The sequence below is a fragment of the Typopeltis vanoorti genome, chromosome 4, assembly GCF_054136105.1.
Source record: "Typopeltis vanoorti isolate ZY-2024b chromosome 4, IOZ_Tvanoo_1.0, whole genome shotgun sequence".
In the NCBI taxonomy this organism is placed as follows: Eukaryota; Metazoa; Arthropoda; class Arachnida; order Uropygi; family Thelyphonidae; genus Typopeltis; species Typopeltis vanoorti.
Window position 1 is genome coordinate 89854831 of NC_143552.1, and position 27682 is coordinate 89882512.

The 27682-nt window shown below is 37.8% G+C and overlaps 1 protein-coding gene across 1 annotated transcript in view; it reads right to left on the reverse strand.

The window, feature by feature from the left end:
- prtp (thioredoxin domain-containing protein pretaporter) overlaps window positions 1-27682 on the reverse strand; it is a 192759-nt gene that overhangs the window by 29385 nt on the left and 135692 nt on the right. Inside the window, exons 7-8 of the mRNA XM_090391337.1 lie at window positions 19337-19453; window positions 4868-4953 (exon numbers count right to left, since the gene is read on the reverse strand). Coding sequence (XP_090247463.1) covers window positions 4868-4953; window positions 19337-19453 — 203 coding nt within the window. The remainder of the gene's footprint in view (window positions 1-4867; window positions 4954-19336; window positions 19454-27682) is intronic.

Below are 27682 nucleotides of genomic sequence, written 5' to 3' on the forward strand. Positions count from 1 at the left end.
TTATTTGGATCAAACATTCCATAATTTTGACAAGGATATGCAGTCATTTCGGTTCGAGTTAGGACATTGAAGTAAGGCTTCAGCACTCTCTTTGAATAGGTGTTCGAATTTATATCGGCATCTATGTAGAAGGCAAGTTTTAGACCAGAGAATGTTGGGGTTTATCTCTATTCCGTGCGCAAATAGAAGGAACTGCCATGGGAAGTCCACCTTCCCATGCTCTAGCCAACTTTTATTTAAAGCATTTAGAAGAAATTATTTTTTCATCTATATATTCACAACCTTCATTCTGGGTTAGATATATAGATGACATTTTGCAGTGTGGCCTCACAACAGATTCCTTACTTTCCTTTTTAGCCAAAATCAAAACTTTACATCCTCAGATCAAGTTCACCGTGGAAATTGAAAAAGATAACAAATTATCCTTTTTTAGACATCCTTCTCTTCCGCTCACCATAATAATTTAACTACATTTGTTTACAGAAAATCCACTTTTACTGGACTCTACATTTTCAAGCAATCTGCTCATCACCCTTCTCAAAAGACAAGAATCATTAAATGTTTAATTCGATGAGCTATAACTAATTGTTCAACTCCCCAAGCAGTTAAAGAAAGAACTTTCTACTATCAAACATTACATGAAGTTAAATGGTTTCTCCGAAAGAACCACAAAACATCCGTTTGAATCCTACAAGCCAAACCAAAACAACAAAGAATCTATACATCGAGCTCCAATACCATATATCTCCGGAATTTTAAAACCAATTTCAAGAATTCTGAAGAAACACGATCTAGCATCTACTTATATTCCTATCAATAAAATATCCACCTATTTCCCATCGTCTAAAGATAAATGCTCTACTGTCTCTTCCTGGTGTATACCAAGTTCCAGGTGACTGCCATCTTTCTTACTTTGGACAAACCGAATGCTCTATAGAAAAAAGAATACAAGAACATCAATCTCATATTCTTCACAATAAATCTGATATTACTAAATAGTTTAGGGAAATAACAACGTAGACTAGGATATACATTAAAATAACTTTTTAATACAAATCCAATATTTCGGCAACGTCACTTTGACATTTTCAACAGGAACTTGTTAGCAAGACACGTGCACGCAGGCACAGCAAACAGTAAACGAGGACGAAGCAGGAAGCTATTCTTTCTCCTAAAGTCCTATTGGTGCCCCCCTAGCGGGCAATGTTGGTATTCTTGGGCGATTGGGCTGTGGCCTTCTGATATAGGTTTCCCAAATTTGAGGCAGTCTCATGCAGCCAAATTTGTTGAGGTTTGGATTGTTTCTTAGGGCTGAGGCTGATTCCACGAAAAGCCTTTCGTATTTGTATTTACTACGTTGAATGATCGTGGCTTTCTTCCACCGTATTCTATGGTGGGTAAACAAAGCATAGTCTGCAAGACCAGACTGGCTGTATTGGTGGAACCGGATGTAGTCCTTGTGTTCTGTAATTCTGATATTGGCTGTCCTGCCTGTTTGGCCAAAGTAGGACAGCTTACAGCTGCAAGGGACCTGGTATATACCAGGTAGGTCTTTAGTGGAGTGGATAAGGGATGCCAATTTCTTATATGGTCTGTAACAAGAAGTTAAGCCGTGTTTTTTTAGGATTTTTGTAATTTTTTCCAGGATGCCTCTGATATAGGGTATGGTGATGGATTTAGTAATCCTTGTTGTGAGGGGGAGGGTTGTGGTTCATTGGTTTAAATATTTTTTGGATTATTTTGGGAGGGTAGCCATTGGCTGAGAAAGTGTTGAGAATGTGGTTTAGTTCTGTGGTTAGGGCATTGTAATTTGAACAGATAAGATTAGCCCTGTTGTGTAGTGTCTTAATGACACCATATTGTTGTGATTGTTGGTGAATGTATCTGCCTGTATGGGTGGGTTTTCTACAGACTGAGAAAACCAAGGTTCCATCAGGTTGGCGGGTGACTAGTGTGTCTAAGAAAGGAAGGCAGTTGTTTTTTTCTTCTTCTAAGGTGAATTTGATTCTGGGGTGTTGGTTGTTTAAGTGTGTTAGGAAGGAGAGGAGTGCATCAGAGCCATGTGGCCAAATAGCAAACACATCATCTACATATCGAAGCCAAATGGTTGGTTTTTGTGGGGAAAAGAAAGCATTTAAGGCTTTCTCTTCAAAAGTCTCCATATAAAAGTTGGCCAAGGGTGGGGAGAGTGGAGAACCCATGGCTGTCCCCTCTATTTGTTTGTAGAATTTTCCTTGCCAAACAAAATAGCCTGAGCTCATTGTGAACTGAAATAGGGCTGTGATATCGGGAGGAAATTTAGCTTGGATTAGCTCTAAGGATTCTTTGAGTGGGACATTTGTGAATAAGGAGGAGACATCAAAGCTGACCATTACGTCAGTGTGTTTGAGTGTAAGGTTTTTCTATGCTGGCTTTGATGTGGGCTGAGTTTTTTAAGTATGAAGGTGTGTTGCCAGTATAGTGTGTGAAAGCTTTGGCCAAATGTTTAGCTAGTTTGTATGTGGGGGAATCAATGCCATCCACTATGGGATGTAATGGCACATTTTCCTTATGTATTTTTGGGAGTCCATAAATACGGGGGGAGGGTATGGAGTTAAATGGTTTTAATTTGTTAGTGACTTCCACAGGCCAAGAAGTGACCTTCTTAAGGAGCCTGTGGAGTTTTCTAATTTGTGAGTTGGTGGGATTGTACTCGATAGAGAGGTAAGTAGCCCGATCTAACAATAGAGCTTTTAGCTTACCTGTATAAGCCTTTTGGTTAAGCAATACTGTGGCGTTCCCTTTATCTGCTTTGGTGATTATTATTTTCTTGTTTTTCTTTAATTCCAGTAAAGATTTAATTTATTTAATGGGCATGTTGGCTTTAGGTGGTTTTGCTTTGCTCAGAACACAAGCCACATCCAGTCTGATATCGTTGGCGACGTGGTTAGGAAGGTGTCGTACCCCGCGTTCAACTTGTATCATAATATCCTCTGCAGGCATTCTTCTGGGCGCAATGGCGAAGTTGTGGCCACGTGAGAGGGTGTCGAGTGCTTCAGGTTTCACAATACACGATGAAAGTTTGACTAACGTTTCGGTAGGAAGTTGCGGTTTTGAGATCGCGTTCTTCTTTATTAAATTTTCAAATTTTTTGATGTGTCGATCTTGTACTTTTTAAACTCTTTCTCCGCTGCAGTGCACGAGATGTTGTGCAAAATAGACCACATTTCGTGGCTTAAGGTGCTTGAAAGGTCATCTTCGAGTGCCTGGATAGCTAAGTTAGCATCACTTAGGTAACAGCGAGTAGTAGCGATTTGCTCCCTGAGCAACGCTTGGCTAGCACGATAATAAATGCGAAGAGCCTTTAGCGAAGAGAACCGGTGCTTCAGTTTAACACAGTTAGGAATTACCTGGTTACCCCAGCAGCGTTTTAGGAATGCGAGACGATTAAGTTGTCTTGATAGATTCAACTTCATTTTACCATAATGGCGGGCTTTACATGCAGTAGAATCTCCATGGATTATTGTAATTCTAGTGGAAAGGCTTAGACGTTGGTTATGCATTATTACTAAATAGTTTAGGGAAATAACAACGTAGACTAGGATATACATTAAAATAACTTTTTAATACAAATCCAATATTTCGGCAACGTCACGTTGCCATTTTCAACAGGAATTTTTGAGCAAGACACTTGCACGCAGGCACAGCAAACAGTAAATGAGGACGAAACAGGAAGCTATTCTTTCTCCTAAAGTCCTATTGGTGCCCCCCTAGCAGGCAATGTTGGTATTCCTGGGCGACTGGGCTGAGGTCTTCTGATGTAGGTTTCCCAAATTTGAGGCAGTCTCATGCAGCCAAATTTGTTGAGGTTTGGATTGTTTCTTAGGCTGAGGCTGTTCCATGAAAAGCCTTTCGTTCTTGTATTTACTACAGTGAATGATCGTGGCTTTCTTCCTGTCCAACTCTGCCCCACAAAAACCAACCATTTGGCTTTGATAGTCTACGTTGTTATTTCCCTAAACTATTTAGTAATAATGCATAACCAACATCTAAGCCTTTCCACTAGAACAAATCTGATAGTCTGGATTTGGTGCTACATGGAATAGAGACAAACCACAACATTCTCTGATCTAAAACTCGTCTTCTACACAGATGCCGATATAAATTCAAATGCCTTTCAAAGAGAGTGCTGAGGCCTTACTTCAACACTCTAACTTGAACCGAAATGACTGCATATCATTGTCAAAAACTACATCTGCCTAATGATATCTTTAATAAGATTTTATAAATTAAGTTTTCTGTATGACATTGTGAACTTATACATGTAATTTATTTCTGAACTCTTATGTTTACATTTCTTCAGTGAAATGATGTTGTGATTAGAGATGTAACATCATGCGACTCATTCTACTTTTGAATGATCAATTGTTCATATTCTACCTCATAAAAGACTATTTCCTGTCAAGCCACTGATGACAGTTTGATATTTTCAAACTGAAATATCTAGTAATATATTAAATAATCTTCTTGTGCAAATGTGTTAATTCTTAATTTCATGTCACAAATTTCTCTAAAAAAATAGAACAAGCAAAATATGATTAAATAGTATTTTTACCCATATGATGTTAAATTCAGGCAATGGTGATCAAGGAAAGAAAGGAACAAATACAATAATCAATGTTAAACAAGAAAATAAACTTGAACATTAGGCATTTTCTAGTAGAGTGATGTGGGCTTATTTCAATATGAGGAAATTGGATAAGACTTAAGAAGTGAAGGAGTATACTTTTACTTTTATCTTGTTTACGAGTAACAAAATCTTTTTTTTTACCCTTCTTCTAGTCACCATTTTTATCACATCAATGTAAGAACATAAAACATAACTTACCACGGTGCAAAAAACTTTACAAATGTAACACCCTGACCTATAGCATTTTCAAAGTTGGCTTCAGAAAGTTGAACAATTGGAGCTTGCTATAAGAAAGTGAGATCAGTATTTCATTGTTAATTCAACAATTCCAAAGAAATTGCAAATAACATGTAAAGTGCAATAAAATACAAACATAATAATGCAATCTTATGTTAAACCAGAATTATAAAGCTTCTTACAAGGAATAAGTCAATTTTAACTTCTGATGTTTTAAAGTAATTTTTTTTTTTTTTTTTTTTTAAATGATGCAGCCTAACTTGCATCCACAAAAAATTTTCCAATCTCCAATCTGAAAAGCAGCAGGGTCACAGCAGAGCCCTGAGATAGTCCATTATTCAGTCTATAGGACCAGCTTACCAAGAATTTAGAATAAGAATTTAGAAGAAGGAGTTTACAAGTGGTTCATTCAACAGCGGTCTAGTGGCGTTGTTGTTGTTCATGGTGTTAAACAAAGGTTGGCCTGCTGAAAAACTGGCACAAAACATGTTCCAGGCAAGTAATGAGTGGCTTTGGCGATTTTGTAAACACCATAGCATAATAAACAGGCAAAGCACTGAGTGCTGATATTGAACAAGTTGAGCCCTTCAGAAAATACACCAACAAAGTCATTGAATCTGAGGATCTTATTTTGTCTCAAGTTTACAATGCAGATGAGACCAGCCTGTTCTATTGTGGTGTTTGCAAAAATACCCTCGCGAACAAACATGAGATTAGTATGCCTGGCTGCAAATTAAACAAGGAACACATTTCAGCCCTACTTTGTGCTAATGCCGATGGCAGTCAGAAGAGCATGAAAGCCTTGCACTTTGAAGAATGTTATGAACCAGTTGCCTATCATCTATTCCAGCTCAAGGAATGCCAGGTTTACAAGTGGCATTTTTTCCGACTGGTTTTTCAATCAGTTCATATCTGAAGTGTAAAACTACCAAGAATAAGTCCTGAAAATCTCTCTCGAAGATGTAAAAGATGTTTTACTTCCTGATAATGCATCAGACCATCCTAATGATGAGAAGTTGGTTAGTAAGAATGGAAGAATAAAATGTATCTTCCTTACTCCAAACACCACTTCTATAATACAGCCTATAGACCAAGGAGTCATTGTTGCCTGCAAGAGGTTGTATAAGAGAGGTTTCTTGTGGAGGTTACGGTTGTCTTGGAGAATGAAGACGATCCCAAAGAAGATAGAAGAGGAGCCAGGACACTTCAAAATTTGTGCACATACAACATCAAGTCAGCCATCTTTAATTTTGCTGCCACTTGGAAGAAGATAAAGACTACTTCAGAAAATACATCAAGGAAGTTGTTGAATCTGAGGATCTTATTTTGTCTGAAGTTTACAATGCAGATGAGACCAGCCTGTTCTATTGTGCTGTTTGCAAAAATACATTTCAGTCTGAAATGTATTTTTGCAAACATTGGCTAATTTCTGGACCAAGTTATTGAACGGGAGAGAACCAGAATACAATTTCAGAGGTTTTGAAACCTCTGATTTCCATGAAACTTTGATGTGAGTTGATGATAATGTCAGTGAGAATAACACTGAACAATGGTTAGACATTGACGAGGGTGACCCCGGCTACCAAATTCTCAGCCAGGAAGAGATTGCTGAAGATGTTCTACGGGATGATCAGGAGGTTGACAACTTCCAGCTGGTCCGAAACTATCAGTGGTTAGAGAATACATGGATAACATCATCTCGTTCATTGGCGCATCTTCAGATCCACAGGCGATTGCTTATTATGAACATTTTCGGCAATTCTGATCGTTAATTATTAAGAAAGAAGCAGTATAAAATTGGAACTGGTAATTAGTTTACGGAATTAACAATGCATATAAAGTATATTAATTAAAGGTAACTTTAATGAATAACTTCTATATTTCGCCAACATCACCTTGCCATCTTCAGGAACATAAAGATATGGTATGTGCATGCAGGCACTAATAAAAGCAAATGAGGAAGAAAGCAAGAAACTAATATTGTTCCTAAAGTCCTAATGGTGCCCTCTGGCAGGCAAATTTGGTTGTCTTAGCAGATGGGCTGAAGTTCTCATAATGCAAGTCTCCCAAATTTGGGGTAGTTTCATGCACCCAAATTTGTTAAGGTTAGGAACGTTTTTTAGAGCTGTTGATGATTCCTTGAATAATCTCTCATATTTAAACTTGCTGCGGTGTATTATTTTTGTTTTCTTCCAACGAATTCTATGGTGGGTATCTAAGGCATGGTCTGCCAGCCCAGAGTGGCTGTACTGGTGAAATTGGATGTAGACTTTGTGTTCTGAAATCCTGATATTTGTTGTTCTGCCTGTTTGGCCAAAGTAAGACAATTTGCAGCTGCAAGGGACCTGGTATACATCAGGTAGGTCTAGGGGAAGTGGTTGGTCTTTGGTAGAGCGGATAAGGGATGCCAACTTTTTACATGGTCTGTAACAAGAAGTAAGGTCATATTTTTTGAAGATATTGGTTATTTTCTCAGAGGTGCCCTGGATGTAGGGGATGGTGATAGATTTGGTGTAATCTTTATTGTGGAGGGAGGGAGGGAGGGTTGTGGTTTACTGGTTTTAGTATTTTTTGGATTTTTTTGGGGTTATAGCCATTGGCTAAGAAAGTGTTGAGGATGTGGTTTAGTTCAGTAGTTAGGGCCTTGTCATCTGAGCAGATTAATTTTGCCCTGTTATATAGTGTTTTTATAACCCCATATCGTTTTGTGTGTGTGTGTGGGGGGGAATTGCTGGTGAATGTATCTGCCAGTATGGGTGGGTTTTCTGTGAACAGAGAAAACCAAAGATCCATCAAGCTGGCGAGTGATTAAAGTGTCTAGGAAGGGGAGGGTGTGGTTTTCCTCTTTTTCTAAGGTGAACTGGACTCTGGGGTGTTGGTTGGTTAAGTGTGTTAGGAAGGAGTGGAGTGAGTCTGAGCCATGTGGCCAAATAGCGAACACATCATCCACGTAACAAAGCCAAATAGTGGATTTTTGTGGGGTGGAGTTTAAGGCTTTCTTCAAAGGTCTCCATAAAGAAATTGGCCAAGGGTGGGGAAAGTGGTGAACCCATGGCTGTCCCCTCTATCTGTTTGTAAAATATTCCTTGCCAAACGAAATAGCCTGAGTTCATTGTGAACTGAAATAGGGCAGAGATATCAGGAGGAAACTTGGCTTGGATGAGCTCTAGGGTTTCTTTGAGTGGGACATTAGTGAATAGGGAGGAGACGTCAAACTGACCATTATGTCAGTGTGTTGGAGCGAGAGGTTTTCTATACTGGCTTTAAAGTGGGCTGAGTTTTTTGTGTGTGATGGTGTGTTGCCAGTATAGTGTGCGAGCGTTTTGGCTAAATGTTTGGCTAATTCATATTAGCCAAACATTTAGGGAGAATCAGTGCCATCCACTATGGGACGTAATGGCACATTTTTTTATGTATTTTTGGGAGTGCATTTTATCGGGGGGGGTCTAGAGTTATAAGGTTTTAGTTTGTTAGTGACTTCCACAGGCCAAGAAGTGACTTTCTTAAGGAGTCTGTGGAGAGTTCTAATCCGAGAGCTGGTAGGATTATATTCAATAGGGAGGTAAGTAGTACGGTCTAGTACTAAAGCATTAAACTTACCTTTGTAGTCCTTTTGATTTAGCACCACAGTGGCGTTTACCTTATCTGCTTTGGTGATTACTATTTTTTTTTGTTATTCTTCATTTCTTGTAGGGCTGCATATTCGTCTTTGGATAAGTTGGTTTTAGAAGGTTTGGCTTTAGTGAGAATACCGACTACATCCAGTCTGACGTCGTTGGCGATATGGTTAGGAAGGTTGCGAATTCCACGTTCTATTTGGATCATGATTTCCTCGGCAAGTATTCTTTTAGGAGCTAGGGCAAAATTGTGACCACGTGCAAGTGCTGTGAGTGCTTCAAGCTTTAAAACTACCGACGAGAGGTTGACTACATTGTTGAGTGGTGGCTGTGGTAAGGAAGTAGAATTCTTTATCAGGTTTTCGTATTTTTTCAAGTGCTGACTTCGTATTTTTTCTGATTCTTTTCTTGCCAATGCGCATGAGACGTCATAAAGTATCGCCCAAAGATCATGGCCGAGCATATTCGAAAGCTCTTCCTCTAGCGCCCGTAAGGTTTTCGTTGGCAAGGAGAACACGCATCATGGTAATTTGTTCTCTTAACAGGGCAAAGCATTTATAATCGCACTAGCTTCGCCCTGTTAAGAGAACAAATTACCGCGATGCGTGTTCTCCTTGCCGACGAAAACAAAACCTTACGGGCGCTAGAGGAAGAGCTTTCGAATACACTCGGCCATGATCTTTGGACGATACTTTATGACGTCTCATGCGCATTGGCAAGAAAAGAATTCGAAAAAATACGAAAACCTGATAAAGAATTCTACTTCCTTACCACAGCCACCACTCAACAATGTAGTCAACCTCTCGTCGGTAGTTTTAAAGCTTGAAGCACTCACAGCACTTGCACGTGGTCACAATTTAGCCCTAGCTCCTAAAAGAATACCTGCCGAGGAAATCATGATCCAAATAGAACGTGGAATTTGCAACCTTCTTAACCATATCACCAACAACATCAGACTGGATGTAGTCGGTGTTCTCACTAAAGCCAAACCTCCTAAAACCAACTTATCCAAAGACGAATATGCAGCCCTGCAAGAAATGAAGAATAACAAAAAAAATAGTAATCACCAGCGGATAAGGGAAACGCCACTGTGGTGCCAAATCAAAAGGACTACAAAGGTAAGCTTAATGCTTTAGTACTAGTCCGTACTACTTACCTCCCTATTGAATATAATCCTACCAGCGTACAGATTAGAACTCTCCACAGACTCCTTAAGAAAGTCACTTCTTGGCCTGTGGAAGTCACTAACAAACTAAAACCTTATAACTCTAGTCCCCCCGATTATATGGACTCCCAAAAATACATAAACAAAATGTGCCATTACGTCCCATAGTGGATGGTATTGATTTCCCCCACATATAAATTAGCCAAACATTTAGCCAAAACGCTCGTACATACTGGCAACATACAATCACACATAAAAAACTCAGCCCACTTCAAAGCCAGCATAGAAAAACCTTACACTCAAACACACTGACGTAATGGTCAGCTTTGATGTCTCCTCCTTATTCACAAATGTCCCACTCAAAGAATCCTTAGAGCTAATTCAAGCTAAATTTCCTCCCGATATCTCAGCCCTATTTCAGTTCACAATGAACTCAGGCTATTTCGTTTGGCAAGGAAAATTCTACAAACAGATAGAGGGGACAGCCATGGGTTCACCACTTTCCCCACTCTTGGCCAATTTCTTTATGGAGACCTTTGAAGAGAAAGCCTTAAACTCCACCCCACAAAAATCCACTATTTGGCTTCGTTACATGGATGATGTGTTCGCTATTTGGCCACATGGCTCAGACTCACTCCACTCCTTCCTAACACACTTAAACAACCAACACCCCAGAGTCCAGTTCACCTTAGAAAAAGAGGAAAACCACACCCTCCCCTTCCTAGACACTTTAATCACTCGCCAGCTTGATGGATCTTTGGTTTTCTCTGTTTACAGAAAACCCACCCATACTGGCAGATACATTCACCAGCAATTCCCCCCCCACACACACACAAAACGATATGGGGTTATAAAAACACTATATAACAGGGCAAAATTAATCTGCTCAGATGACAAGGCCCTAACTACTGAACTAAACCACATCCTCAACACTTTCTTAGCCAATGGCTATAACCCAAAAAAAATCCAAAAAATACTAAAACCAGTAAACCACAACCCCCCCTCCCTCCCTCCACAATAAAGATTACACCAAATCTATCACCATCCCCTACATCCAGGGCACCTCTGAGAAAATAACCAATATCTTCAAAAAATATGACCTTACTTCTTGTTACAGACCATATAAAATGTTGGCATCCCTTATCCACTCTACCAAAGACCAACCACTTCCCCTAGACCTACCTGATGTATACCAGGTCCCTTGCAGCTGCAAATTGTCTTACTTTGGCCAAACAGGCAGAACAACAAATATCAGGATTTCAGAACACAAAGACTACATCCGGTTTCACCAGTACAGCCGCTCTGGACTGGCAGACCATGCCTTAGATACCCACCATAGAATTCATTGGAAGAAAACAAAAATAATACACCGCAGCAAGTTTAAATACGAGAGATTATTTAAGGAATCATCAACAGCTCTAAAAAACGTTCCTAACCTCAACAAATTTGGGAGACTTACATTATGAGAACTTCAGCCCAACTGCCAAGACAACCAAATTAGCCTGCCAGAGGGCACCATTAGGACTTTAGGAACAATATTAGTTTCTTGCTTTCTTCCTCATTTGCTTTTGTTAGTGCCTGCGTGCACATACCATATCTTTATGTTCCTGAAGATGGCAAGGTGACGTTGCCGAAATATAGAAGTTATTCATTAAAGTTACCTTTAATTAATATACTTTATATGCGTTGTTAATTCCGTAAACTAATTACCAGTTATGTATGACCAACATATAAGCCTTGCTACTAGAATAAAATTGGAAAGGAACTGAAACGTGATGCTTTTTGCAAGCCCAATCCTCAGTAAAATGGTATTTACATAAAAATGTTCTCATTAAAATATATTACTACTGTACCACTGAAAGTGTTTTATTTTCAATACTATTCCTAAGATTCACAATTTAACTGTCTTTCGATTTTATGGACAACCCTTAGCTCCTAATAGTCTGTTAAATCGAGAGCCCACTGTACTGAAAATAACAGTATACATTGTCAGTGTGTTAAAACAAGCAATTCAGAGAGAGAGATGGGTGTGTGTGTGGGGGGGGGGAATATAAGGTAAATACCATAATCGGTTTAGCAATTAAAGCTGTTATTGTGTGCTAGAATGATATTTTTTTAAATTTTTTATTAAAAAATACTTTTTAAAAAAAATCTGTAAAAAAACAAAATGCAGAAATGGAGCATCTATAAGAAAGCAATTGGAAGGAGACTCAGAGAGGGAGAAGGGAATCATCTGTAAAATGGATAGCCTTCTGTATATGCAGTGAAGAATTTTTATGGAGGTTTGAGGTGCACCACTCCAAATGTGAGAACAGCAATCTGAGGATGGATTGATTTGGGATTCACAAAGTGTTTGAGCTGTGCAGAAGAGAAGCAATGTTTAAAATGAGAAAGAATATCAATCTTTAAAGGAACCTATGGCATGATGATCAAATGACAAAATTAACATGATAACCACAGTAATAAACTTTAATGAAAAGCACAGATATTTTGCATTGAAACTGTTGCTATTGTTAGAATAACATTTTTTTAAAAATATTTTTATTAAAAAAAATTATTTTCAATATTTACATAAGATGAGAATCTTCTAAACTTTTTTTTTTTCTTTTGAAAAGGCATTCATATTTAAAACTGCTTCTATGCAGATGAGCTTCATCCCACAGAACACTGAAGATGTGCCAGACCAGACTTTTGAGGTTTTGATTAATTCTTTTTATCACAGAACAGCCTATCTGCCCAAAGTATTCACAAGGGATCTGATAAATATCACCCAAAGGCAGATGTGTGTCTTTTGTATGAGAAAATTTTGTTGATAGGAAAATATGTGGGATTAAGGTGAAACACCTTCAAAATTCTACTAATAAGTTCAGAGATGCCAGAAATATAAGGGATTGGAACCTTGCAGTCTAATAAAGAATCCTTAGGTGTTGGAATGTAAGAGTCAGTTATCTGTTGGATTTGATGAGGGAAATCTCAAAAGTCTAGCCTGGCACAGCATAGTATTGATACTAAACTCAGTATACTATGGGATAAAGCTCATCTTCTTCATATAAGCAGCTTTAAATATGAATGCCTTTTTAAAGAAAGTTGGGAAGCCCTTTTACACCAGCCTGATTTGGAATGATTGTTAATATCAAAAATACTTTCCTTTTTAATAAAAAATTTAAAACATATATATTATTATGCCTCAAGGGCTCACTTTAGTGAGTACAGGCATGGCAAACCTGAGGTACCTGATGCTGGACCATGCCTTACTTCATGTAATATGCATCTGTTATGTTATCTGAAGACTGGTCCCTCTCTTTTTTTCTTTCCTTCTTGCTCCTTCCCCCCAATGCTATTAGAGTATTCGAGTGTGAGGGGTGAATCTTTCCCATTTTGCTATTTCATCTCATGTGGAAAGGGCCTCTTCAACCTTACCACTTTCTTCTTGAAGTGACTTCACTCCAAAATGCTAATATGGTTGTGCCTTATAATACATCTCATGGTGCATCGGCTGTCACACAGAATAATCAGAGCTGCATTCAGGGCTTAGGCAGAGGGTCCTGTTCGAGAAGCTCATTCACAGTATCACTGACTTTTGATGAAGACTGTAATATACTTCTTGAACAGGACCCTCTGCCTAAGCCCTGAACACAACTCTGATTATTCTGCGCGACAGCCGATGCAGCATGAGATGTGTTATAAGGCACAACCATATTAGCATTTTGGAGTGAAGTCACTGCAAGAAGAAAGTAGTAGGGTTGCAGATATAAGATTAATCTTATAAGGGAATTTTACATAGGCACATGGAATGTTCGGGACCTACAGGTGGGTACTCCTGAGATTGACTATAAAGAGATGGATAGGTATAAAATTGACATCCTGGGAATTACAGAGACCAGATGGAATGGAGAAGGTCACTTCAAAAGACAGGATGTAAGCTAGTTATTTACCCAGATGGTGACTCAAAACATCATGGGTAGCTGTGATACTGAAGACAGCTCGGGCAAGAAACCTTCTTGGTTATAACCCCATTAATGATAGGATACTCTCTATTAGACTTAAGGCTCAGCCAAATGTATCAATTGAGGTAGTTTATGCACCCCCACATGGATAGGCCTGAGGAAGAGAGTGAGGAAGTCTATGAAAACTTACAAACTGTTTTGGACTGCCTACCAAGGAGAGACATTCTGTACATCTTAGGGGACTTAAATGCAAAAGTGGGAAAACGTATGAGAGTCAGGCCGGAGTGTGGCATGTTTGGTCTGGGTGAACGTAACACCCATGGTGAAAGACTGTTGGAATTTGCCCATGCTAACAGATTAGTTATTACCAATACTTGCTTCCAAAAACATCCACGATGGACTTATACTTGAACATCTAACACTGATAGGTCAAGGCACCAGACTGATTACATCCTGGCTCTCCAGCGGTGAAAGACAAGCATCTCTCTGATTTGCATACTTGTCTTGGAGCAGACTGTGGTACAGATGATCAGCTAGTAAGAGCCAAAGTAAGACTAAGACTCCGAAAACTTCCAGGTCAGGCACATCCCACTAGATTGGATGTTAGAGTAATTCCTAGTGGATTCACAGAGGAAACATCAACTCGGTTGGATGATTTTTTTGGAGACCGATGAGGAGAACTCACCAGAAATGCTTTGGGAAAGAGTCAAGGTGATAATACAGGATACAGCGAAGAAGTATCTGAGCCCAATAAGAAGACCAAGAAACCCATGGATATCAGATTCAACATGGGAACTAATCAAAAGAAGGCAGTTGGAAAAACAGAGACATAGGGACTGAAGAATACAAGAGATTACATAGAGAAGTGAAAAGAGCCATCAAGCAGGACAAGGAAAAGTTCCATACTAATAAATGTGAAGAAATAGAGTTCCAGATGAGGAGGCACAATTATAAAAGGATGTTTTGTTTAGTTCGTGACTTAAAGCACAAGTTTAAGCTTAAATTGAATGTCATCAAAGACAGCAATGGAACATTACTAACAGAAGAGTTGGAAATCAAAAACAGATGGAAATACTGTGAGGAACTGTACAGCAGAGTGGATAAAGAAAATGTGGAGCCCTCTGACCAGGAAGATTTTGATTTGGAACCTCCTCCAATTAGGCATGAAGTTGAAAGAGCAGTTAAGCAGCTTAACAGCAATAAGGCACCAGGTGCAGATGAAATCCCAGCAGAGTTAAGGGGACAGAGGGATAAGAGTGTTCCATAGATTGATTACTAGGATATGGGAGAAAGGATCATAGCCTAGAGACTGGAAGAAGTCAGTTTTTATACCACTACATAAGAAAGTGATATGAAGGCATGCAAGAATTATAGAACTATTAGTTTAATATCTCACGCAAGCAAAATTTTATTGAAGATCATGCTAAATAGGATTGAGGCCAAAGTTGAGGCAGAGATGCCCAAGGAACAAGCAGGTTTTAGGAAAGGTAAGGGCACCAGAGATCAGATCCTTTGCCTTAGACAGATCATAGAAAAATATAAAGAATTCAGACTCTCTCTGGTAATGTGTTTCTTAGACTACTCTAAAGCTTTTGACTGTGTTGAGCATGTGAAACTGTTGGAAGTCACGAAAAGAACAGTAAGAACAGGTGTTGGATTGACTGACTGGCTTCAAGTTGGAAAAGGAGTTAGACAAGGATGTTTACTTTCTTGCTTGTTTAGTATACATGGGGAGAACATCATGCATGAAGCACTGGATGAGCTCAGGACAGGAATTAGGATAGGAGGTAGATTGATCAGTAATACAGTACTCCTTTGTTATGACATGGAAGAACTAGGACTAATTCTTGACAAAGTTAACAAGATCAGTAATAACAAAGGACTTCAACTCGATCCTAGCAAGACAAAGATTATGGTTCTCAAAGGAAATACAAACAGAGAAGCTCTTGAGAAACAAGTGTACCTTAATGGAGAAAGAATTGAGGAAGTCAGCAAGTTTGAGTACCTGGGATCCATTATTAATGGGAAAAATTGCTGTTCAGAAGACGTCTAAAATCTGGAAGGATGGATTTATCTCCATGGGAACAAAGTTGAGGATTTTGGTTGCAGTTGTTTTTCCAACAATGACTTAGATATGAGACTTGGAACATAAGGAAATTAGATAACAAAAGGATAGCTGCTTTTGAAATGTGGTGTTACAGAAGGCTGTTGATGATATCATATACTGAAAGGCGTACAAATGAATGGGTGTTAGAAAAGATCAGTAGAACTTTAAGGCTCCTTAAGGATATTGACAGAAGAAAGTTAAAAATATTTTGGACACAGAAAGGATGGAAGGGGGACTTCTCAGAACAGTAATAGAAGGTAAAATTCCTGGAAAAAGAGGCAGGGGCCATACCATCAATGAGATGGATGGTGTGTGTGTGTGTGGAGTGACTGATCTTCAGAGTTGAGGCCACAGAAAAGCAAACAATAGGACTACATGGTGAGGCCTGGTGTGGCACATCACCAAGCATTGGAGTGACCATACGGCATCTGTAGATGCCCAGTGAACATATACAGGGTGTTCGGGATAAATTTGACAGTTTCGTAAGGAAAAAGAAAATCTTCTTTGTATCTATTAAATTTAATGAATTGACAAAAAAACATTACAGGCAGAGTTAATTACAATACTATCAACAAGATTTACTCAAAATAACCACCATTAGCATCGATCACAGCTTCAATTCTGCTTCGGAACCTCGAACAAGCTGATGCTACAGTCTCCCTGGGAAGGGCCGCAAAAACTGTTTTAATTTTATCCATTAACTGGGCTTTTGTATTACTGGAAGTGCGATTGGTGTCTTTTTCAACTGCGCCCCATACAAAATAATCCATGGGGTTAAGGTCTGGGGAGTTTGGAGGCCAAACATTTGGACTGGTGAAGTCGTAGAAATTTTCAGACAACCATTTTTGACTTTTCCCAGAGGTGTGGCAAGGGGCCGAATCCTGCTGCCATACATACGGCCTACCATTGGCTACCCTTGTTATCCAGGGCTTGACTACAGTTAGCAACTCCACGAACAAAGCCCGAATTCCAATGCCAGGGTTCTTCAACACCTGTTCCTGCAGATTTGCGAGGAATTCTGCTGTACGAACGCAATCAGATCGTCTGCTAGGGATCTTTCTTCTTGCTACATCCTCGTAGTCACCATTGCAAGTCTCTAGTTCATGCCTGATTGTTTTTACTGTATTCAGGGAGCATTGGGCAGCAGTCGTAATATCCTTATTTTGATGGCGGGCACGAATCATCATGATACAAGTTATTCTCTTCCATGATTCAGGTGGGTTCCAGCTATCCATCCTTTCTGACATCTTGTATATGAATGAAGAAGGGTCCAAACTTTTAAATGAAGAGAAGTGTGTGTTAATACATGTAACTTACGGAAAAATATAATTAATTATAAATATGTCAAATTTATCCCGAACACCCTGTATATATTATTATAGCACATAGCAACAGTTTCGATATATGAAATATCTGTGCTTGTCATTTACATTTATTACTGTAGTTGTGTTATTTTTGTCATTTGATCATTATGCCACATGTACCTTTCAAGATTGGTATTCTTTCTCATTTTTTAAACATGATTTCTCTTCTGCACAACTCAAGCACTTTGTGAATCAATCAATCCATCCTCAGATTACTGTTCCATGTTTGGAGTGATGCACCTGAAACCTCCCTAAAAATTCTTGACTGCATATACAGAAGAGGGCTATCCATTTAAAAGATGATCCCCCCCCTCTCTCTCTCTTTCAATTTTCCTCCAATTGCTTTCTCACAGATGTTCCATTTTTACATCATCTTTTTTAGATACTTTCATCGGTGCTATGCCAAACTGACCACTACAATGCTTCCACTTTTCTCTAATTGTTAAATAGTATTTTCTTCCTACCCAAGGAAAGAGACTATTCATGGAATGAGATTACTCATTTCATTTGCATAGCACCTATCTGAAATATCTGTGGAGTTGTGTCTGTCCAGTTGAGCATATTATACATCTTAAGTATAATGTTAAGAGTTAGCATTTCTGTTCATTTGCAGTAAAAACTACCCACAAGCCAATGGTTTTCCCAGAGTCACCTACTTGCCACTATGTGCCATGTGCATTACTTTCATATTTTCTTTTCGTTATAATTAGAATGGTGATGCCATCAGCATGTTATACTAATTTTCAGATGTGATTCTATTACGTGGATTAATCAGGAGACTATAGTGCTCTGTGTGTCTGTGTTTGTTTTCAAGATTTGAAAATAAAAATTACAAATTCTATGGAGGATGAAATTCCATAAAGAAATTTTAAAAAATCTGAGGATTTTTTAAAATTCCTCTGATTGATGAGAATTAATAGTGCAAAACAACTTCTTGGACAGTGGAATCCTCAATCAAATCACACAAATGTCATTTAAATGCAGATTGATCAAGGCTGGTTGTTGGGATTTTATTACCAAAGCAACTTGGGCTATCAGGCCAGTGTACTTATGTCTGTCTGTTAACTGCATTGTTCTTATGTCTTTGCAGGATGAAAAACCCTGAGTTTTGGAAGGGGAAACCCTATGAACTTTGTATGAGATGCTTGATCAAGGTAACCAGAAGGCACAAATAATATTGAAAGATCTCAAAAAATTTCAGACAGCTGTAGGTGTCCTCCTGTGATGAGTCTTTGGACTCCTTGGAGGTATCAGGAATAATAATAATTTCAAAGCCTTCAATACAAAAATACTGTTTACCTAATTGATATAAAATGATAATGGATATTTCATTATCTTTTCTTTTAATAAAGTTCACTGTTAGGTCAAGAAAGCCTTTTAGGCTCTTTTTTTTTTTTCTTTTTTCATTAAAAAAAATTGGAATGTATTCAGCATTCAAATTTTAAAACATCAGCATTTTAAAATTTACTAAATGCATTCTGACTAAAAAGAAATTTACTAAATACATTAGAAACCATACATGAAAAAACTATAACTTCTTCCTACTTTTTAAAACTGAATAAGTACTGAAAAGTGGCATATGTAAGATTATCTTTAAAGGTAATATGTAGGAGTCTATTTTTTAAATTAAAAAAAACTTCTTTATTATAAAAATAAAGTGATATGTTTATTAATACATACTGTATAATACTGTATACTTCACCATTTGGTTAAGTGGTGAAGTGTACTGGTTGGCAAACCACTCAGCCGACCAGGTGCCAGCCTAGTTGGCCCGAGTGGTTAGTATCCACTCTCCAGTCAAAAGGCTGCAGGTTTGAATCCTGCTGTGGGCATGGATGTTTGTGATTGTCTATGAAAGTACCAGTGGTGGTGGGCGGTAGATGGCACTGGTGGAGATGATGGTAGTTGTAATTCGCTGCAATTGGTGGAGACAGAGTTGCAGAGTAGTGCCCTCCCTCGAGTCTTTGGACTCCTTGAAGGTGTCATGTAATAGTAATAATAATTATATATATAAATTATTTGAAATATTAACAAAACACTTATACTGACAACGCATTTGGACATCAGTTTCAAGATAGGGTGGAATGATTTTAGTATGATACTTCACTAGGGATATTACCCATCCTCCACACAAGAGACCTCTGTACATGCCACTGGCAGATCATCGTAAATTGATAAATGGCAAATAAATAATTTAAAATAAATTAAAATAATTTTTGTAAATAATTACTGGTTCAGCACTTTTATCCTCTTGCACATAATTATGAAGAATGTCATGTTGCTTTTTCATTTGATTAACAAATGTTTTAAGTTCCTCATGTGTCCTCTCTCCATGATATCTTTCTATCTAGAAAATAAATGTTCTTAATGAAATTACAAAAGCCATTTTTACAAAATTTCAATTTCGTAATAGTGGAAAGTTGCATATAGAAAAAATAAATATATAAAAAGAGCATATACATACTGGACAGAAAAACACACCTAATCTCACTTAGTAAGATTTTACACACACCTCACAATGCAACAGATAAGACAGTTGGAACCTTCTGACATAGCATGTACTCTTCCAGAAAAGTCCAGTAACAAAACCTGTGGAATACGAGTAACTAACATCATATACTGCAAAAACTAATCAATAATCACAGCTTCTTAATGGCTGGAGCATCATCATACTGGGACAAGCATCTCACCATGAATAAATAGATTTTACAGAATCAGTAATAAAGTAATGAGACTGATTTTAATGTGGAATCATATAGCAAAAGCAGAGTCTGAATGGTTCCTATGAGGATCAAAAATATTCAAGTTATAATTTTTATAAGGAAATTTTGTTATTACAATATTTATTTTTCTATTTATGATGTCTTAAAACTCTTTTGTGTGCAACATGAATATGAGGAATAAACAGCCTAGAAAAGAAGTCAGAGGAGAAATGTGGAGGTAGGGCGAGTGTTGTGCTTGCCTAAGAATTTCTGGACACCCAGAATATGTTGTACAATTCTTTATTATGGTAGAAAAGGTACTAAAAGACCATTTGTGAGATAACTGACTGACTGACTGCTCTGAAGTGTTGGAAAATGATACTATATGCATACTGACTAAAGAACTGGTCTTAGAACAGAGATTAGACAAGCAGAAATGCTCCATAAGAAAGTGATCAGCAATGCTGTTTTTTTTTTTTTTTTAAATCAGAACATGCACAAAACAAATTGCCTCCATAGCATGATTGATTACAATGATGACCAATGGTTGGAAAGACCAGGTTTGAATCCTATCCAGAAAATGAAGAACTTTTAGAAGGTCTTTTCCAAATGAAAGTGAGTTAGCTAGTTTCATGCAATTGTGAAAGGATTTTTCCTTGAAGAAATGCAGGTTTTTCACTATACGAGATAGACAAACTAGCCAAAGAATACACACAACTGACAAACATGTACATGTTAATCCTATACACATAGGATTAACCACCATATCATACCATCATCAATAATAAAGTTTCTATAACGCCAAGTTACTTGGCTGTGACATGCAACTGAATTTAACACGTAGGGGGAAGATGATGAATACATACATCTTCGATCAATTGAGCAATGCTTTTTAATAACATATATTTCTATGACTGTTTTTCGATGTTTGAAGGATGATCCACACTTCAATGCAATTATCATTATAATACATATATGCACTTAACCACCATTTGAAATTAAAAAACTTTATATAGAATTTTAATAACATTAAAATTCTATTGAGAGTTTATTTTTCACTTGGTTAGACTATAATAAGTTTAGTTTAATCCTTTATCCAAGTGTGAGCAAACAAAGTTTGTGCCTGAAAGTATCTTCAAGACTGGGATAAGGTAGTACAACACCGGGCAACTCGTTGCAAAGGTGGAGAAAGCTCTCATCACTCCTAACTCAGTATCGCCCATAATGCAAAGCACATCTCCTTGTGGATATGTGTAATGCTATGCATTAAGGCAAGGGCCACTACCCATACCAGTTTCGACCTTTATTGAGGTCTCTTCAGTGAGAGCTAGGCCCAGTAGTGGAGACACCAAGGCAGAAGCAATGAGAGGTCATCCCAACCTATAGGAGTTGCCAAAGGGTGTACAACCTTATTATTAAATTACTCCAGATTCAGAGAAAGATGTTGAGAGTTTATTTTTCACTTGGTTAGACTATAATAAGTTTAGTTTAATCCTTTATCCAAGTGTGAGCAAACAAAGTTTGCGCCTGAAAGTATCTTCAAGACTGGGATAAGGTAGTACAACACCGGGCAACTCGTTGCAAAGATGGAGAAAGCTCTCATCACTCCTAACTCATTACACGTGCAGATATGTGTAATGCTATGCATTAAGGCAAGGGCTACTACCCATACCGGTTTCGACCTTTATTGAGGTCTCGTCAGCCGGTGTTGTACTACCTTATCCCAATCTTGAAGATACTTTCAGGTGCAAACTTTGTTTGCTCACACTTGGATAAAGGATTAAACTAAACTTATTATAGTCTAACCAAGTGAAAAATAAACTCTCAACATCTTTCTCTGAATCTGGAGTAATTTAATAATAAGGTTGTACACCCTTTGGCAACTCCTATAGGTTGGGATGACCTCTCATTGCTTCTGCCTTGGTGTCTCCACTACTGGGCCTGGCTCTCACTGATGAGACCTCAATAAAGGTCGAAACCGGCATGGGTAGTGGCCCTTGCCTTAATGCATAGCATTACACATTTATCTGCAAGGAGATGTGTTTTGCATTATGAGAGATACTGAGGTAGGAGTGATGAGAACTTTCTCCACCTTTGCAACGAGTTTCCCGGTGTTGTACTACCTCATCCCAGTCTTGAAGATACTTTCAGGTGCAAACTTTGTTTGCTCACACTTGGATAAAGGATTAAACTAAACTTATTATATTAAAATTCTATATTTTGATCTTCAGGAATATATATATATATATATATATATATATATATATATATATATATAAAACCAACTAGTGCCTAATAATTTAAGCTGCATAATGTCTAACTAAGCTCTTTTTTTCAGCATGGTAGCAGATGTGAAATATACTATGATTATCACTTCAATGCTCTAGATGACTTATGTGGGAGTAGGGGAATATTAGTCACAATATGTAGCCTTTTGGTCAATTCCCTCTGTCCAAGTTTAGTTACCACACACCTTTCTATGCAAGATTTTAATAACTCTTAAATCCAAATTTAAGACATTTAAGTCCCTGGATTCAAGTCCCAATCACTTAGGCTACACCTGAAAATAAATCTGGACCCTGCATAGAAACTTCTTAGAGGCCCATATACAAGATAATATTCTTAACTGAATTTCATTTATGTCTTTGTCTGTTTGCCAGTTTTTCATAGGATGCAACATAGAATTAACTGGAAAAAAATATGACACTCTGTATTAGATGAATTTATTTTCAAATAAATTCTTTTTATTGGGAGGAGGGAGGGCTTAAGAGTCAAAGCTAGATAACTGGGAGAAGACCGCACAGCATTTTTAAGGATTGTGGAAAATCTATCACATCACCCTATTAGTAGGTATCTATCTGGATACTGAATGAACCAAAATAAAATGATGATAGAGCATTCTGTCAGCTCAAGCACCACCTGATTAAACAAGGTCCCTGCTTTTCTTGCCAGGGAAACAGGACAAACAGCAGTAAATCAGTGACCAGAACATATCCCAACCCAACATCAGCAGAATTCAAGACTACACCATCAACCTGAAAAGAAATAGAAGAAAAAGGAAAAAGAAATTAAAAAAAAAAAAAGGAAATAAAGGAAAATAAGAAGGGTAGCTATATTCAACACTAAATATGAGGATAATAATTCTTGAACGGCAGATAGTATTGAGTAGAGAGAGATGTGGGCAAATATCAGAATGGGCAACTGGACAATGAGACTTGCTGTGCTATAGAAGAAATGGAAGAATTTTTCAAAGCATTAGAGAAAAAGCAGCTGAAACAAGAAAAAATAAAAACTGTTAGAGATCAAAACAGCATAGAAGGAAATGATTACCAGACACAGGATTGGAACTTGAATCTAGGGGCTTAAATGTTGTAAACTTGGATTTAGAAGTTATCCAAATCTTAAAAAAATTTGGAGAAAAGAGCAAAGCTAATAATAATGGTAAGTGCCTGTCAGTTCAGGACATGGACCATTATTATTAACACTGTGTCCCAACAAAAATGTGCAGAAATTCACATGAAGAGAGAGAGGGGGGGGGGGATAAAATAAGTTTCGTTGATACAGAGGATTTGAAATCAGAAGTGACCACCATTTAGTTCTGAGCAGAATAAAACTGAATAAAAATAAAAGTATAATTGTTTTTAAATCTTTCCTGCAAAGCTGAGCGGCTTTCAGAGGCAAACTGTATACTGAAATATACAACTATTACTCAAGTAAAAAATTAACAAGTTTGAGTACAAGAACCAAACTTTGGAAATTCAGGTAGACCTGCAGAAAACTATTCATCCAGAGATAGGATGAGAGGGTACCTACAAAGATAGAACAATCAGAACTCCATGGTGGACTCACAAGGTTATAAAGGAAAAGAAAGAATACTGAACGTTGCTGGTAAGTAAGAGATTGATGAAACCGTGTTTTCCTTTGAAGCAAAGATTAAAGATGTTAGCGATGCTGTTAGAATGCAGAGAGGGAAAGTGAAAGAAATTATTTTGGCAAGTATTAATGATATGACAAAGCAAAAGTATAGTATTGTGAGAAGATATGAAAGAGTTGCCAGAAGCAAATAAGAAGAGTGAAAAAATAGACTTTTAGTCTTCTGGCACAGTACAATAGAGGCAGGTTGAGAAGGGAATGACAATATTTACAAATAAGGCATATGCTGACTGCAGGAGGAATAGTATGGAGTTTGTGAATGTGTGGAATGAGTTGGAGACAAAAGGACTTATATACGGCTGATGGTTGAATGGTTTTGGAGTGGCTTAAGAAAGTGTTGTTCAATAAGAGTTGAGAGTCAAGTTTTTTTTTTGTTTTTTTTTGGAGGGGGGGGATATGCACATGCTTGTGTGTTCATGCGTCCTTGAGGCAAGTGTGCGAGAGAATGATGAAATGAAACTGATGTAGCTCATAAGGTTCTAAAATTAAGTCGGATAGCAAACATGTGTGTGTGTGGGGGGGGGGAAGTTTTGGGCTGAAAAGGATACTGCAGTTTGTGTACACTAATTCCAGAAGCATGTGACTTTTGATCAAGCTATATGCATTCTGGAGAGCCAACTAGGGCTTCTGATCAGATGTCTGATCTTCATCTTCTCATGGTGCACCCTTATTTACCTGTATTATAATAAGAAATAAAAGAAGAAAAGATGGGCTGGCAATTTTGGATTTAGCCAATCAAATTGTATTCTTATAAGCTTATAAGCTTAAACCATAATGTAAAATGATAGTATAATATGACAGAATTTCATGCAGTTGGGGCATTGTCCAGTTAAACAAGGGCCACATCCACTGTTTGTCAAGGAACAGGGTAAACAATGAAAACTCAGCTATTGGAACAAATCCTGGAATAACAGATTAATTTAGAAGAAAACTGTCGAGGGGGAAGTTAGTAATGAGGTAACTTTTTTCGTGTAGTACTATCATAATATCCTGCACATTCTCTAATGATACATGTCAGGAATTTGATTATTATTACCTGAGACAACATGTAATGGAGAGAACTTGGGGTTTGAGAGTACTGGATCTGGTACCTGTATCAGAGAACTTGGCAGTAATGAAGGTACTAGCAACACCTTCACTGTGAGTAATGAATGAATTTGAAGAATGATTATGAAAAACTAAGCAGTCAGCTTGGAGCAGTGCCATGGCATAAAAATCTGGAGAGGAAAGATGTTAGCAGTGCATGGAAGATAGTCAAGGAATGTTCAAAGAAGGCATTTTCAGTTTTATGTATGGAGAATCAGAAAGAATAAATCAGATAGTAATTAGATGGATGAGTAGCATCATTAAGTGGAATATGCAGAAAAAGTTGTGGAGAGTATATAAAAAGAAAAGGATCAGACTCATGAGAAGAACAAGATACAGGTGAGAATGGCAACCAGTATAGTAAGGAAGGCAATAGCAGATGGAAGCTAGGTGAGCAAGAAAATCCTAGAGTTCTTTTGTTATATGGCAAATACACTTGGTGTCCAAAAGCTAAGGATGAACTACATTTTTACCTGTATATTAAAAAAATTTCATGAATACAGCCAAATATGCCCACTCTGAACTGCAATGCAGCACTCACATTGTGCCAAGCACCAAGTGATTCAGGAGTTCTCGAGACAAATTGACTGACCCACTCTTCCTTCAGAGCAAGGATAAGGCCTTGTTTGTTTTCTGGAGGAGAATTTTGAGCAGCAATGTGGCTCACATTGTGTCCCTAATATGTTCTATGAGGTTGAGATCTGGGGGGAGGGGGGAGAGATACTGACTACTCAATTCAATTATTATCCTTACTCTACAGAAGTATCACTACTGCTCATGTATGATGTGGCACTGTCATCCCCAGCACCATGTGGAACAACTGAACATGACGTCGAAGAACTTCACTGCAATATCGTTCACCAGTCATAGTCCCTTTTTCTGGTACTTGTAGATCGGTGCATACATTAAGCATAATGCCCCCCCCCCCACACACACACCATGACCCCAGCACTGCCGTATGAATCCCTTTCAAGAATATTCTCGTAATGGTAAACAGTACACTTTCCCACCAGATTAAGTGTTGTTTAGAATCAGAGACAAGACTAAAACAGATTCTCATTTGTAAAGAGTACATTATCCCATTGGTGTCTTGTCTGATTTTTTTGGATACAACATCACTAAAATGTGCTCACTGATGAACTGGGGATAAAGGGATGCAAACTACAGACCTTCAAACGTATAGGCCTACTTGTCACAGACATCTTGCCAGTTTGCCAATATATCCACATAATGAATAGTCGACTTGCAAGCTGACCCGAAGTGATGCATCAATTACATTTTGCTGTTGTAACCAAAAATCTGTCTTCATACTCCATGGTAGAGGAAGGGCAACCTCTTAGCAAACATCTGGAACACAATCCATTAGTCTGAAACACTGCCCAGACCCTGGATACAATGTTATGTGAGATTCCAAACTCTCTGGCAGTATCAGTAATTTTGTGGCCTTCTTCAAGTTTTACTATAATTTACAAAAACAGCTACCTTCAAACACAATTCGCTTAGCACAGCCTTTTGCCTTTTATCCTATTGAGTGCTAGCACGTGATCCCTTTGCACGTGATTCAAAAATCTGAATGTGTACCTGCTTTCTACTCGAAATCATCAATCATACAAATTGCTACGAGCTGATTCATCTGAATTTCTGGTTGTAGTGTTTGTTCTTAGGTTTTGGACACCAGTGTAAAAGGGAGAATTACAAAAGTATAATTTCAATAAGCATTGACAGGGAGGTAACAGCATACAAAATAGTTGAGTTACTAAGTGATCATTTTGCAAGGTTGTAACATTCAATTGAGAGTACCATGTTTGACATTGGAGGCACTTAGGATATTGCAGAACTTTAAGGCAAATATGACTTTGGGATTATATTGGCCCACCTATTAAGAGAATTTGCAAGGGAATTGGCTCATCTGACCAAGATGTTTAGTCTAGGAAGGTGTGTGGTCAAGGGAATGGACAACTGACAAAATAGTTCTGTTGTCATCTGTACTGAAACTTGAAAGAGGTTTCCCGACAGAGGTAGCAAATTACAGACCAATCAGTATCTCAGGAGTGGTGGTGGTGATTAAGATACAGCAGAAGTTGATAAAAAAGCAGAATTCAGGAATTGGTGAACAAAAATATAATACTCAATGGAGAGACAGTATGGTTTTCTGAAAGGTGGGTCTTTCCTTAGTAATGTGCTCATTTTTTTTTATAATAAAGTAATGACTGGATAAAGGAAATGGCTACACAGTAATACTGGTGAACTTTGGAAAGACATACAACAGAATTCGACATGGAACTATTACATAAAGAAGAGTAGATGGAGTTGGATGTGGAGAAGAGTGGATGATGGAAAGATATCAAAGAATTATATATAAGAGAATTAAATCTAGGAGAAGAATATCATCAATGCAACTTGTATTTGCATTGATAATGCAGCAAAAACAAGAATGACAGTTGTAGTTGCATGGGGAGAAAAAAAGTTAGCATATTGTTCAATCATAGACATCAGAAGTTTTTTAATCAGTGCATTAAAGTTTATAAACTTTTTGCAAGTTTGTCAAAAACAGACATGTTGCTGCTTTCATGCGACTAGAAAGGGATACTTAATTCCTTTTAATTATCTTGCATACTTCAAAGGATTCAAGTATTTAAATCCTTTTACCAAATACATACATTTCGTATGGGTTGAGTTTGCGCAAATAGAAAGATAAAAATAGAAAAGTGAATATATTATATATATACACATATATACACACACTAAAACTATATGCTAAAAAATCACAAATTTAAGTTCAAATTGTCTCTAATCCATTGGATTGCATCAGGGGTAACCTGGAGCAGGTCTCTCGATGTGCCCTGAAAACTCCA